Source organism: Condylostylus longicornis, unplaced genomic scaffold (assembly GCF_029603195.1).
Source record: "Condylostylus longicornis isolate FDR11 unplaced genomic scaffold, ASM2960319v2 ptg000015l, whole genome shotgun sequence".
Classification (NCBI taxonomy): Eukaryota; Metazoa; Arthropoda; class Insecta; order Diptera; family Dolichopodidae; genus Condylostylus; species Condylostylus longicornis.
Window position 1 is genome coordinate 1070601 of NW_026577984.1, and position 16488 is coordinate 1087088.

Consider the following 16488-nt stretch of genomic DNA (forward strand, 5'->3'; position numbering starts at 1 on the left):
TAAAATCTAATTATTTTTTTATTTTAATTTTTAAACATGCAATGAATATTATTATGAAACATTTCGTTGTAAATGCATTTTATACTTATACAATAATAAATACATTTAATATTATACAATATCATATTAATTAATTATAAGATCACAATGAAAATACTATACTTAAAATTTATAATTTATTATTAAATTATTTTTCAAAATAATTTTGTGTTATACAATATAATATTATATAATATGCATTTTTATAAATAATTTTATAAATATTTTTATACATACAAATTGAAAAAAAAAAATTAATAATAAGATTGCCGAATTTGAAAATTTTGTTAAATAAGTTTTAAATAAAAATTTTTTAATAAAATGGAATTAAAAATATTTAAAATTTTCTTTTATTATTTCATATTTTAAATACATATTATATATATTATATTTACATAGGATAAAACTTATTGTATATAGTAGTTTTAATAATGGCATATTTAATTCAAACTATTGGCACAATTTTTAAATAAATATTTGTAAGGATATTGTAGAATGTAGGTATAATAGCATCACATTGCAGAAATGTATACTTAAAACATTCCATATATCCTTGTAAAAGTTAATAGGAGACACCAAAATTTTTATAGCTGTAAGAGAAATTAAAAAATTTATTAGGTTATTGTCAAATTAAGTTTTGTATTGATTCAATTTAAGAAAAATTTATAGAATTTCAGTCATTTAGTTATAATTGTCAAAATAACGTAATTAAAAAGCTTAATCAGGCACCCTTAAGTAAACCTCTTTAGGTCATGCGCTGGGATCAAATTTTACATGTCGAGTTTTCGTCGGAAATGTGTTTTTTTCATGCTAGTGGAGGGTAAGAAAACTTTTTTTTAGAAAGATGTCTGTCGGTTTGTCTGTGCTGATCAGTATCTCAAGTTCGGCTGTACTGATTTTCACCAAAAATTCATATCTGAAAGTTTTAATCGAGCATGAGACACATTGATCAACTTATTAGTTATGGAATATTAGGTCTCGCAAAATGAACCACGGTCCGATTTTACACCTTTTACTATATCTAAGGAACTCAAAGACAGAACTTGTTGAAATTTCATATTTGTGTGTAACTCTACTAAAGTGAAACTCTACTAAAAGCAACATTTTAGTATTGGATTATGGGCAAGACCTCACCCGCTACTACAGGGTGGCGCAAAAAGAACGATATGTTTTGAATTCTTAATAACTTTTTTATTTATTATTTTTTTTTTTTTTTTTTCAGAAGCTTGTAAACAAGGCTTGGCAAATTTATAATGGAGCAGTACACAACGTAGCAGCGAACAAAAATCATAGAATTTTACTATCAAGATCACAGGTCACTCACTTTAACTCGGCGAGCATATCGGCGATGTTTCAATGTTTCATATCGGCGAATCTGCCCTCTGCAGGAACAATAAACCGTCTGGTAAGACATTTTGAAGAAAATGGATCAGTAAGACCGCGTACGGTCCAAACGGAGGAAAATGTTGAACGTGTAGTCAACAGTGTAGATGAGAATCCAGGAACATCAACAAGGAGACGTTCGACACAGCTGGGACTATCACGAAGATCCCTTTAAAGAATTTTGGCCTCAATACGCATGTTCCCATATAAAATTCAGATTCAGTGCAACAGTTGAAGCCGATAGACTATCAACAAAGGCTTGATTATGCCATTTCTTTCCAACAAAAAGCAGAAGAAAATCCAAATTTCATACACAATTTGATATTGAGCGATGAAGCTCACTTCCAATTAAATGGTGTTGTTAATAAGCAAAACTGCAGAATATGGGCGACGGAGAACCCACGAGCAGTACATCTGCGCCAATTACACCCACTTAAATATACTGTTTGGTGCGGTATATCATCCGAAAGGATAATTGGCCCATATTTCTTTGCAGATGGACATGGCGACGCAGTTACCGTTAATGGCGCTCTGTATAGAGCTATGCTGGAAAACTTTTTGAGGCCAGCAGTGCAAAACCATCCACAGTTGTGGTTTCAGCAAGATGGAGCCACTGCTCATACTGCAAGGGAGACAATGGCTATTTTACGGGACATTTTTACATAGTTGGCCTCCGCGTTCACCAGATTTAACAGCACCAGACTGTTTTCTTTGGGGTTATTTAAAAGAAAAGGTGTATGGGTTTTGGCTTTCGAATCAAACTGCCCCCATTGGTGTGCCAAGAGATTCTACGTATATACCTTGTTGGATCCTGTGGTTGGAGAGAATCAGGGTTGTGTTCCGCAGCCTTTTTAACTGAGATAAGCGGAATGGCACTTGGAAAGAGTATAGGGTGAAATTAACAGCCCATAGCAAGGAAATCCGCAGACTAAGCGCAGAAGCTTTAGATCATTGTGTACACTTTCTGGGACAGTATGCTCTTGCGCGCAGGGGAAGAGAACACTGAAGGAATTTTCTTTAACGGCGGCGGAGTTGCGGTTGTCCGCGCTTCAAAATTGCTGAAGTACATCAGGATGGTGGATCTAGAGCGCGGCCGTGCTTCGCACCCAGGGAGTACAATAGATCCTTATATTTTGTTTTGGTGCACTATTGTGTTTTACAAACGTACAAATCTAAAAGGTCTTTAAAATTTGGAAAAAATATTTAAAGGACGTTTTCATGATCTTATGCATAATTTTTGTGACGTGCTGACCACATCAGTTTTTTTATTTTTAGTTTATTATTTAAAGGAACGTGAAATGTAATTTTTTTCAATTATTTCTCTATAAAATATAATTATTGCATATATTTCTAATTAATACAAGGTTAAATTATTTTGTTAAGTTTAAAATTTTATGATTGTTTAGAACGTTTCGAAAAACTATAATTTTCGTAATAAAAATTAAATCTTGCTTCTAATATAATATTAAAACAAATTTACAATGAAATTTTAGCCATTAATTTAATTTTATTTTTTTTTATTTTAATTTATCAGTTTTTAAAGTGACTAATCAAAGTAAATTAAAAAATAATTACAATAGTTTTTTTTTTAATTTTATTATCTGCTGACATCGTTTAGTTATAAATTATTGATAATTTCATTATTAGTTAATAGCACTTGAATTGTGTAATAAGTTAAGAATAATATTGTGAGTCTATGAACAGTGTTTGCATAAATAATTGCTAATTATTATAGTAGTACAATAAAATTCAGGTGTAGTGATATAAATACCATAGAACGTTAGCAAAAATTTTAGACCTAAAATACAATCTATCTTACGTTATGTTGATGCAGCCTCTCGAATTCTACTGTCATACACAATCTATGTTAATATGAAATGTAATTTTCCACATCTTCGTAATTTATTTTTTTGATAACAATAATTGTACTTGGTTATAGTTAGACAGTTTATACATATTATAGTACATGATCGAATTTATATCACTTTATTTAATTAAAGTTAATCGCAAAGTAACTAATCTAAGGTTAATTTATTCTTAAGGTGATATAAGTGGTTAATAATTAAGTCTTGTAAAGGTTAAGTAATTGAGGTTTATTGTTTTCAATAAAAGATAACATCTTCATTTAATTTATCATTCATATGACAGGGGAAAACACTATTTGTTAACTATAACGGATGCAGGGGGACAATAAAAAACAAATCCGAGCGTACCGTCAGAAACAGAACCCATTGATTTTGTTTTTGTTTCTTCTTCATCCTTAAATAGAAATGACGATCTATTTCATAAAATCTCAACAGTTTTAATTTTCGAACTCTTCAGAAAAATGCAAAATTCAGTGCCAAAAAAAAAAGTTTTTGATTTTGAAATTCTGGATACAGAAGGTTGGCTCATATTGTAGACTTATATTGTGTTTTTGATTAAGCTGTTCCCGTTCATTTAAGCAATTGATTCAGTTTTATTTCATGTTCGTTTACTTTAAGAACCATTTTTTACTGGTATATTGAAAATATAGAAAATCTCAAAATTCCATGATTTGGTTCATTCCTTTGGTATAATTTAATCTTTTTCAACAGCTGTTGTTAATACAATTGAGTACAATGCAATAGAAAATTGACTTGAAAGTGGAAAAATTTGGTCAGCTGTAATATTTCACACTTACTATAATTTATATTTCATTTTGCTTTATTCAATTTTGTTCCATAAACCTAATTTTCAATCGGTTGAGCTTTTCAAACAATTAATTTCAACAATCATAGTTAGTCTTAAAATGAGTACGCCTTTTACAGAATTCAAAAACCTCAGTTATTTTAATTTCATTTTATTGATATATGTACGAGTAGTGTGTGTGCATGCATGTTGTTTGTATGTACTCGTATGTATTGTGTGCAATATAACTTTTATGACTCTATGTAATTTGATATTTAAACAATAATTTTAAAATGTTTTAAATTTTATTTTTTATTTTTCACATTTTAGATTTTTTTTCCAATAAATTTTGATAGCTTTTTTTTTGCTTTTAATATTTTCATAATTGATTTTTAAATCATTTAAGAAAATTATTTTAACCTTTTTCGACATTATAAACTATAAAATAAAATTTTCTATATGATTTTATTGAATTTAAAAAATCAAATTGCTAGGAAAAATTAAAACAGAAAACGTTCAATTTTAACCGTGACTAATTAATTATAATTAATAGTTTCCAATTACATGCTTCAAGATCTATATTAATCAATCACATTCAATTTGTAAATAAATAAATTATTTAGAAATTATTGTTTTTTCATCAAGGTTATTAATTCATTTTAGAACCTTGATCTAAAGTTATAATTAAGTAATTAATAATGAATTCGCTGAATTAATTTTTTCATTGTATGTGTTTTGTTTGTATAAAACATACTCGTATTGGCGCTTTATAGAAAATGAAATGGTAAATTAAGATTTTTTTTCAATTTTAATTTTTTTTATTATTTTATAAATATTTTGAATTAATAAGATAATCATTAAATCATTTTTATTAAATTATATTGATTGAAAAATATACACTACATGAAATGTTTACTGAAATGAACTTAATTGAAAATTGATTTTCGATAAATTATATAAAATGTTTTTGATTTGTGATGAATGAAATAATAATTTATTTGTCGTATAAGTGATTTAGAAAAATAAATATAGGAAAAAAATTGGTTTATGGCCTACATATTCGTATTCCAAAATTTTGTAAATGTATTTCGGCGAATCAACATTTTAAGATTTTTACAATTACGTACTTTTTACATATACGACAAAATCTATGATTGAATCTACGACAAAGCTTGGTGACATATCAATAAGAAATATTCGGATGAAACTGAAATTTAAGGTGACAACTTAACAATTTCTGCGAAAATTTTAACAAAATAAAAAAAAGTGATCGCTGTTCAGAAGTTTCGCAAAAATTTAATTCTCGCCTTTTTAGTTTTCAAAACTATTAGCCTAATAAAAGTAGAGTAATTTTCACAATTTTCCGTCAAAACAAACTCTGATTTCAAACAATGTTACATATACGACTTTCATCAAATTAAACTCTAAATTTTGTCGTAAATGTCAACAGTTTCTAAGTTTATCCAAGAATTTAATAAAAACTTAAATAATTTTACGATTACATGGGTCTATGTTATTGCTCAAGGTTTTGACTCAATATATTTTTGTATGATTCGAATCATTAAAATCAAGGTTTGATGTTATAAACAGAACTTTGTATCAATCATAAAATTTAAATAAAAGTTTTTAATAATAATAAAATAAAAAGCGGTTTTTTATCATTTTCATATATAAAAACCACTCTTACCTACATTTCTCCCTTAACTGCATTATATTGTGCATTAAATTGATGATACATTTGTTCCATTTCATGATCACTTGGACAATCATCCATTTCCATATCAATTAATTCATCATCATCTTCATCTTCCTCTTCGTAACCTGGTGAATTTGGTGAATTAGCTCTGCCACTACTATTATCACCGCCTGTACCACCACAACCACCTTTTGAATTATCTTCTTGTTGCATTCTTTTATGTTTAGTTCGTCGATTTTGAAACCAAACTTTTACCTTATTTGAGAAATTGAAAAATTAAATTATATAATAATTTTGGTATTCGATTTTTAAATTGTGAAAAGTTATTTATTTTTAATTTACGATATTGGAAAAATTGAACTTATTTTACAAAATATTAATTAAAATTTTCTTTAATCATTTTTTATCTGAAATCATTTACAAATTAACATTGAGTCATTCAATTCATTGAATAATTAAAATCAATCAGTAAATTTAAATCCTATATATCTAACTGGATTTTACATAAACAAAAAATTCCAGAATTATTCCTTACAGAGTGCATGTAAGGCACATTCGGTTTAACTACATAACAGAAAATTTCATTCCTGCCCATTTAATTTGAGAATTCCAAAGAGAAAATATGCATGTGAGTAATTTAATATTATCTATATTTATGTGTTTATTTATTTAATTTATAACTATTAACAGTCAGTTATAAATATATATGTATGTATTGTACAATTTTTAGTTCCTGTTCTTCATTATCTAAAATCTTAAGAAAATGTTGAATGAACGAGTTGACTACATTTTATTTTTGTGTTTTTTTTTCCTTAAATATTAGGAATACTTATAACAAGTTTATTATGGAAGTTGAATGTAATACATGCAATGTGCATATGTATGTAAATTCATTAACAGTAAGAATATAAAGAGATAGAGGAACCCTCATTTAAAGTGCATATACAAAATACTTATAAAAATTACTGAATGTTGTCATTTTTTCAACTTCTTATTATTTTGACAATTTACTTACAAATCTAAATTATAATAAAAATTAAATAAAAAGGGGGCCTTATTTTTTCTCATATTTATATGTCAAATATATACGTTTGTATACAAATGCATACATTCTTATATACATATTTAAAATAAAACATGGAAGCGTTTTTATTAACTGCTTAATGACATGCAAACATTTTTCAGATTGTGTTGAATGATTTTCATATATGTAAGTTAGTATAACAGAAATTAAAAAGTCTTTGAAACTAGAAAAAATAAAATAAAAATGAAACCAGGGCGAAAAAGAGCATTACTAAAATGATCACAAAATATACATACATATGTATGTAAATCTATGTACATATGTAAGTTAAAAATGAAATCCACTTAAAGTTTAAATAATGGTTGTCGTCGTATGATCAAAATTTCAAATTGCAGTTTACATAATATAAAAAATTTCTAATAATATTTAATGTAGTCATAAGAATTGTTCTACATAAAATTTAAATAAATCAAAAATGTGAAGCTTTTAAACGGCTCACCTAAATAGTAAGAACTTAAACGGTGAAAACAAATGAAAACGATTTAATCGATCCTAACTCATTGAATTATGCCTCAGAATCTGACTACAAAAACTGGTTTATAAAATATTTAAAATTAATTTTTGGGGTTTCATGGCAGTCACCTGAAGTAGTTGAGCCGTTCCATTAATACTATCGATATATTATTGGACAAATTTAAATCAATTTTGTTTACAAAATTTCAAATTAATATCTTTATCAGGTTTTGAAATTATTATAGAATTTCTTTAAGTTGTATGGTTGCTAACCAGTCGAATTAATCCAATTACAATATAATACAACAAAAATAATAGAAAACGAGAAAAAAAATAGAGTTGACCTTGTCAACTCTGTGATACCCGTACGAATTTGTTATCCTATGTGCAAATAAAGATGCCATAACTGACTATGCGACAGACGAAGACCTTAAGTTGCCGTATTACCATATTAATGTATGCAAAATTTCAGTACTATGTGTTTTTCAAAATACTGTGTGTGCCAAACTACTATTTAAGTTGTATGGCACGTACCAGAAGGAGCCAAGTAATTTCAACGATTCTTATCATACACATTGGCCCTACTAATATATTTGTTTGTGTGAAATTTCAATACCATAGCTTATATAGTTTCTGAGATACAGCCAAATAACTCTTGAAGTTGTATGGCAGGTACCAGAAGGAGCCAAGTAATTTCAACGACTTTTATGAGACACATTGGCCCTACTAATATATTCGTTTGTGTGAAATTTCAATACCATAGCTTATATAGTTTCTGAGATACAGCCAAATAACTCTTGAAGTTGTATGGCAGGTACCAGAAGGAGCCAAGTAATTTCAACGACCTTTATGAGACACATTGGCCCTACTAATATATTCGTTTCTGTGAAATTTCAATACCACAGCTTTTATAGTTTCTGAGATATAGCAAAATAAATTTTTAAGTTGTATGGCAGCTACCCGAACCGGTGCCCCGATCATGTCCAATTTAAATAGGGTTCTGGCACTTACTACAATAAATCATTTGTGAAAATTTGGTGAACTTAGCTCAATTAGTTTTTGAGTTATCGTTGGGACGGACGGACGGACGGACGGACCGACGGACGGACGGACGGACGGACGGACAGACAAAGCTAAATCAACTCAGAATTTGACGCTGATCAAAAACATACACTTGAGTCTATATCTAAGACCGTTATTTCTTAGCGTTACAAACGGTAAGGCAAATTTAGTATACCCTTCGAACATACGTTCGTACGGGTATAAAAACGAAGAAAAGACGAACGGACATGTTCAAATTCAAGTAGTGAAAAACTTCATATCAAAATTAATATATTCTCCACTAAGGTGTATAGGATATAAAAATGTGAAAAATAACAATGGCTTTGTTAAAAACTTAATTTTCTTATTATTTTTGCAAATTGTTCTGGCTATAAGAGTATATTATTAAATTTTCTAACTTAAATTATTTATTTGATATGAAATTAAATTAAGTTATTTAAAATAAAGAAAATATTTTTGAAAAAATAATAGAAAAATAAATTGTAATCACATTATATGTACAAGATGTGTCACCAATAAAATATTAGTTTCATTTAGAATAGTTTGCCTTAAAAAGTATAATTAAATAAAAGAAACTTAATATTAAAAATTATATATTGACAGCTGTAAAGACTCTTATAATAAGTCTAAATCTCTGTACAAAAAATTAATGCCTATGTAAATAATTGTAAATAATTTTGGGATAAATAAATAAATAAAAATTTAGAATAGTTGAATAGTTAAATTAATATTAATTGGCAAATAATTGAAAATTAAGCCAATAATAAGATGACAAACAACAATTAGCGTTTTGCATAAAGCATTTGCGTATAATTCTGGTATTTGATAATAGGCAAAGGCGAAGGCTATCCAGGTTCATGATATGAAGGGCCATCTCGGGGAGAACATGATAAAGCTCCCCGTCTATCATGAAATGGATGTATACTATGACGATGGTGACGCTCCTGATATAAGAATGGTGGCTTGGTGGAAAAGAATAGCACTTGAAACAACAAGAAGGGACCTGGAACGTTTACAGAGACTTGCATGCATTTGACTTACTAGGGTTATTAGGATGCGTCCAACCGCGGCAATAGAGGTGATTTTGGGACTAATCCCACTTTTGGAGATAATAGCGTAGGAATGATCGGAACAGGATCGTCTCATCGGTGAGGTTTCGCGAGTTCCTGGATTGCCTGCTTGAGTCATAGTATAGTACACGGACGGATAAAAGACCTGTTTGGGGACGTGTGCAGCGGTATTTGGCCAAGAACTAAATTCTTCCATCCCATGGGAACACACCTCAGTTTCTTTAGGCGGAGGGACACGACAGTGACTTACATTTTCAGTGTCCTCCGAATTGGGCAGATGCAACAAGGTCAAACTGTGCGGTGTTCAGATCGTTGAAGTTTTCCGGGCTTCGATAGGTCAAGAAGCTTCTGGAAGATAACGATCGGAGGTGCTTCGGAAAATTATAAGCTTAGGCAGGAACCGGGTGAGAATTTTCACTGGTGCCGTGACGAGGTATTGCATAGGATTAGAAGTAACCCTAAGAGGATGGGCCTGGATAGTGGGAAAACGTGCAGAAATTGTGGGTTCCTCAACCGAAAGACAAGGGAAATGTTGCGAAACTACGGACTCACACAGGCGGTCATAATTTCAGTAGAGTAAAATTTCAGGTTTATAATTGCACTATATATGTTTTCATTGATGAAACACCTTGTATAATTATATAAAAGTACTTATTTAACATTATACTATAAACTTATAATAGAGTTTTAAATAATTTAAAGTAAAAAATTAGTTTACGTAAGTGATTCTTATCATTTTACTAACTACTTATAATCAGTAAATAAAATGACGGTAAAAATGTAATTTATGGGGCATAATTGTATATAATGTGTTCCGTATAAAAATAAAATATGGGAGTTCTTTTTTTTTCAATTCTTTAATGACTTTATAATACAATTGAAGGGGATTAACTATACTTTGTTAAAGTTATTCATAAGGAAGTATTTTTTTTTAATGTGTGTGTATGAGTAAAGAAAAATTAAACAATTGTAAATTTTTGCTTGTGTATATATATAAGATTCGTATACGAGTATATATATATTTCATTTTAAATTATACAGCTTTGATTTGAATTAAATGTGTAATTGAAATATTGCCCTTGAGATACTGTTTTTGAAAACAAAAAAAAAATTGGTTTTAATAATACAAATTAAGATATAAATTTTTGTAGATTTAGAACTATACAAATACAATAATTGATTGGTTGGAACATGGAAGGCGAAATCAAATCAAAAACAAGAAAAAATTTAATGTACAGTTGAAATTAATGACGACACTACGAATATATGCGAAATAATGGCTTTCTGCCTTACTAATTAACATGAGTTTGTGCAAATGTTTGGGTATACTTTTAGGATCTTGGGCAGTTTTTAATAACAAGTATTAATATTAGATTATTTAAATTTTTAAAGAGCATGAGTTAATAACTACTAAGCCCTCTATTTGTGATGATGGGAATTATATATTTACGAATATTTACGAATATATAGGATTTTTTTTTTCACTTACTTGTGTCTCTGTTAAGCTAAGTGATTGAGCTAAAGATTTACGTTCAGCACCTACAACATAATGATTATTTTCAAATGCATGCTCTAATTTTAGAAGTTGAGTTGGTGAAAATGCTGTTCTAACTCTCTTTGGTTTCCGAAAAGGTTGCAATAAAAAATCTGAAAATAAAAATTACAAATTAAATTGTTGTCTAAGCAAAAATCCTATAAGCTACTTTAATTTAAGTGGTATAGGTAATATTTCAAACTGTTAAATAAACTAATTATTTTCTTTAAAATGCTGAGAAATTTTATCGATTATTTTCTGGGCTCAGCATTTTTATATAGTGATAATTTTATATTTTTTCCCAATATTATAATTATGTAATCATGTTGATTCAAAACTTCATCTAATTGACTTTAAATCTACTTTTAATTATCCATACATACATAATACAGGACTTGCTTTATCAATTTTTAATTTAAAATTAAAATTAAATGTAAATTTTCCTCAGCAATATAATTTATTTATAAAACATCTGCTCATAAATTCATATTTTGTTTTTAAATTGCATATATTAAAGAGAAACATGAACACATTAAAACAGTGTCAACTTGACAGTATGTAAACTACATAAATTATAAGATAGTAGGATATGATAAAAGAAAACTTGTATGACTAGGCTAGATTTTATTTTGTTTTCATTTTTTTTCTCTATGGAATTATTACAGATTTTTAATTAGTTTTTAAAACATAACTTTAAAATTTATGATCTTTTCAAATTAGGTACAAGCTTATGAAGAGTACATTAAAAAAAAATTTTTTTTTTTGCAAAATTGTTTTTCAACCCATTCATTAGTGTCATAACCATCGTAAAGAAAGTAAATATTTAATTAAATAGTCGAACATATACGTACATAATGTTTGTAGGTTATGTTCGTTAGCAAAGTTAATTTGAATAATGTTGGTTGGATCCATAAACGATTTTCATATTATGAGTAAAGAATTTGTTTCCATGTTAATAGTATAATAATGTTATGAAGATCATTTCAATTTTTTTTAAAGTTTAAAAAAATTAATTTTTCTAAAATTTTAATATTTGATTGATAATTCAATATTATAGACAGTATAATAGAAATTAAATTATGTTAAGTATTACTTTATATTGTTTAAAGCCACTATATACTTTCATGTCAACTCTTTACAACAAATTTAAGATTATAAAATAAATTAACATCTAAGAATTTTCTAAAACACATTTGACCCTTACGCTACAACAGCGAAATTTTTTATGAATTTTTCGATGTTCATCAGCTTAAGAACGAGCTATACCCGCAATGGAATAAATAACATGCTAAAAGCATTTAACTTACCTTGAAGTACTTAAATATGTTATTATTATTTCATAATATGGCTAATTCAAATTAAATGCTTTCTTACTGCAATACCAACTCCTTTTAATTGAATTGAGGCGCAAGGGATAATCTTTATACCCGTAAGAACGTATGTATGCTAAGGGTTCGAAGGGTTTGTAACGCTAAGAAATAACGGTCTTAGATATAGACTCAAGTGTATGTTTTTGATCAGCGTCGAATTCTGAGTTGATTTAGCTTTGTCTGTTCGTCCGACCGTCCCAACGATAACTCAAAAACTAATTGAGCTAAGTTCAGCAAATTTTCACAAATCAGTTAATATAGTTAGTGCTAGAACCCTATTTAAATTGGATATGATCGGAGTACTGGTTCGGGTAGCTGCCATAGAACTTCAAAATTTATTTGATTTTATCTTAGAAACTATAAAAGCTATGGTGTTGAAATTTGGCACAAGTAAGTATATTAGTAGGGCTAATGTGTTTGATAAAAGTCGTTGAAATTTCTTGGCTCCTTCTGGTAGCTGCCATACAACTTCAAAAGTAGTTTAGCCATATCTTAGAAATATTGAATACACAATACTGAAATTTTGCATAAACTAATATAGTAATACGGAAACTAAAAGTCATAGTATTTCCCATGGTCATCTATGGCATATTTAGAGTAACAAATTCATACGGGTATCACAGAGTTGACACGGTCAGCGCTATTCTTTCTCGTTTTATTTTTATAAAACCGCAAACTGTCCAGGTTTATTACAAGATTAAAATAATACAAATGTGAAATTGTGCATGCTTAATAATTTGCCTGCAATTTCCATTAATAACTAATTCAAATTCAAAGTTATATAGGTATAGGCGACTAATAAACGGTAACTTTAGTCATTCGTGAAAATAATTTTAATTAGAAAATACTTGTTATATTAATGAGTTAATACAAATGTTTATAAAATCTTTAATAGAATTAAGCTACATGTATGTATGTACTTATAATTTAAAAACAAATCATACCGATAATTAAAAAGGTAGTAAATATTAACATATTGTTAATTAAAACCAGCTTTTTTGATAAATGTTAAGATCTTCGACAAAGAAAACAATAAAAAATTGAGAAAAATTACATCAGAATTGCCGAAATATAAATTTCAATAATTTGATGAGGCAAAGAGCCATGTCGAGAAGAAGATAGGAACAATTTTTAGTATCGATAATCCGTTAAAATGGTAGATATATATAACTTGGCATAGTAAAAAAAAATTGTTTAAGAAACAGTTGAATTTTAGCATTTATTTTGCCACACTAATATTTTGCCTAAGCCCCTAAACGAAGGGAGAGAAAAGTCCTAATCATATATCGTTTACAGAATTTGAAGATGTTGACACAATAAAGGGGTCCTTGTAGACAATAATATTAAGACGGTACAGTAAATTATTATCAAAAAGCTGACTGTGACATAGAATTTCAATAAACAGATCCATAAAGGACAAATATCTGAACGGAGAGAAACTAATAAGCACATTTTTTCAAATTTAATTGGAATAATATTATACAAACAAACATATCACAAAAAAAAATAATATATGATAAACGATTATATTAAATAGAATTTAAAATTAATCAATTTTACTTTATGATTTCATTATTTTTAAAATCAATTCTGTATGCCAAATGCGAGTAATAAAATAAATATGTGCAACTATAAAAATAAATAATTAACTGACAATTATGGGTGTACGTATATGGGTGTAAATTTCGTAATTAGTAAATAATTATTTTACATTTATTTTCTGAAATAAAAATTATATTACTCTTGAATTATTTAATTAATTAATTAAGTCTTAATTGCTATAAATAAATAATTGAAAATCATTATATTCTTACTAAAAACCTCTGTAAGAATGTTATTAAGAAACATTTAAATATTTGAGTTTGGTGCGAGTTTTTGATTTGTGTAGTACTTGTATGACAGTAATTTTATAGAAAATTATTCTACTTACTTTAAAAAGCTGAAACTTGAAGAAGGGTTCTTCAAAAATCATCAATGTATAACTCGGTAACTTTCATATTTTTAATTTGCCGAGTTATAAACTAGGAAAATAGATTGTCAATTATAATACCAATAATTAGAATATCATTTTTGTTTGAGAAGTTCTATAATATAATATACATAGAGCATCTTCGTTATCAACTTTTTATTTTAAATTCAAATCAATAATAATCTACAATCAATGGAACAGGGAGTCATATTGAGCTTATATACAAAATGGACACTGAAGTTTTGCAATGATACTCAACTTTGTTATAATATAAAATCACCTTGTGCATATTGTACTGCTTCATATAGATATTTTCAGATATTTTCATTTTAATTTATGAAAATTCCTTTATTCTAGATTATGAGTTATAAAATTGAATACTATTTGCGATGAAGATAAATAAATTCAAACACTTAAAACTTTTTTAAAGTATTATATGTAGCTATATGTGCTCATTTTTAATGTGCAACAAGTGTAGTTATATGTGCACTTGGAATGTTATAACTGCTGAGCTGCCTACTCACTCTGTACATTATTATGAATTAGGAATTTTTATATTGCTAATAATATTATTTATTAATAAACATGCTGTACATATTTTTTATGAATTCATATATGCGCACATACATTTATTATTTTCGAATATTCAATTCAGTTGATATAAAATTATCGATTTTTGTGCATAAAATTCATATGTGCATTTATTTTAATGCATGAGTAAGATAAAAAAAAGCTCATTAAAAAATTAATTAAATCTAATTAATAAATAATTAAATCACCGTAAAATAGTGAACAATTTTAAATGTTTTTTAAGCACACGCACATTTAATTAAGCATGTGTAATATTTATAATACTTTTTTAAATACTCATTAAAATAAATTTCAATTTAAATTCAAGTTTTCATTTATTAATATGAAAAAGACGCTATTTATACGCCATTTCTAAATTATTCATAAAATATACTGTGATGATAAAGAATTTTAATTTCTAACCTAATGATATTTTTTAACATTTTAATATAATAAACTTAATTTATGAATATTCATTCTTAGTATTTAAGTATATATTATTTATTCATACAAAAATATATTTTAAATGGAAATTGTTAACATGAAATTTTTACATTTACATTGTTCAACTATAAGAAAATAATTAGAGACCTGTTATACATAATTATAAAAAGGTGCTAAATAGAATAATCTATAAGAATTAGCATTTTAAATATATTTTTTGCGATTCTTATTATTTAAGATAGTTATAGTTGTTGTTAAGATTAGTTGTATGCAATGCATAATAAGAGTCGAGTGATAGTTAATAAAATATTTTAATTTAATATTTAGATTTAGCTGAAACAGTTTGCGTAACATTGCAACATGGGAAGTCAAAATTCATAAAATATTTCTTAATATTTGTTTTTATTTTATAATTTTGTATTAGTTATAAATTAATTTATGTTTATTCATAATTTTTAAGTGTAAAACTTTAAAACCCTAACTGAGAACCTGAGAGTTTGGCGAAGGGATATTATCCAACAAAAGTTGTAGAAATTTTGGAGGGCTTTTTTTTCCAGAAATTTGCATATATCAGAAATTTGTACGGCTGTTATCGTTTATAGTAGCACGATTTTGATCATGTTCAACACTGATGTTTGATCAATAAAAATCTGTGGTGAATTTTTTTTTTGCGTTTTCAAAGAAGAGCTTCAACAATAGATAAACGGATAGACCAGACCTACAAGTCTGATTGATTCAGAATTTTATATGGGATCATAAAAGTTTTCTTGTTGGTGTTACGTATATGTATAACTTGTAACAATTTGAATATACAGCCCCTACATTTGAAATATTAAAACATAAAATCTACTATGTTGAAGTTGTTATAGGAATGGAATTTTCCCTAAATTCCCAACGACGGCTGCTTTTGTAATTGGACCAATTCGGACAACGGGTTCGGGTAGTTGCCATACAACTCACAGAGGTTTTTTTAAATATTTCAAAAAGTATAAGAGATATTAATATCAAATTTTTCAAACATGTATCCAATTACACTTCACATATGTGCTGAAAATTTTAATGGAATGGCTGCACTGGTTCGGGTAGCTGCCATACAACAATGAAAATTAATTTTAAATATTTGAAAAAATAATAAAGCTAGATTCATGAAACTCAGCAAACATGT

General features: G+C 27.5%; 1 protein-coding gene across 1 annotated transcript in view; it reads right to left on the bottom strand.

Annotated features, from left to right (window-relative positions):
- Positions 1 to 531: 531 nt before the first annotated feature.
- The window catches only part of LOC129605836 (probable cyclin-dependent serine/threonine-protein kinase DDB_G0292550), a 35402-nt gene continuing 19445 nt past the window's right edge, over positions 532 to 16488 (bottom strand). The window contains exons 3-5 of the mRNA XM_055515811.1: positions 10926 to 11083; positions 5763 to 6022; positions 532 to 629 (exon numbers count right to left, since the gene is read on the bottom strand). Of these exons, the coding sequence (XP_055371786.1) occupies positions 602 to 629; positions 5763 to 6022; positions 10926 to 11083 (446 nt within the window). The 3' untranslated portion in view covers positions 532 to 601. The remainder of the gene's footprint in view (positions 630 to 5762; positions 6023 to 10925; positions 11084 to 16488) is intronic.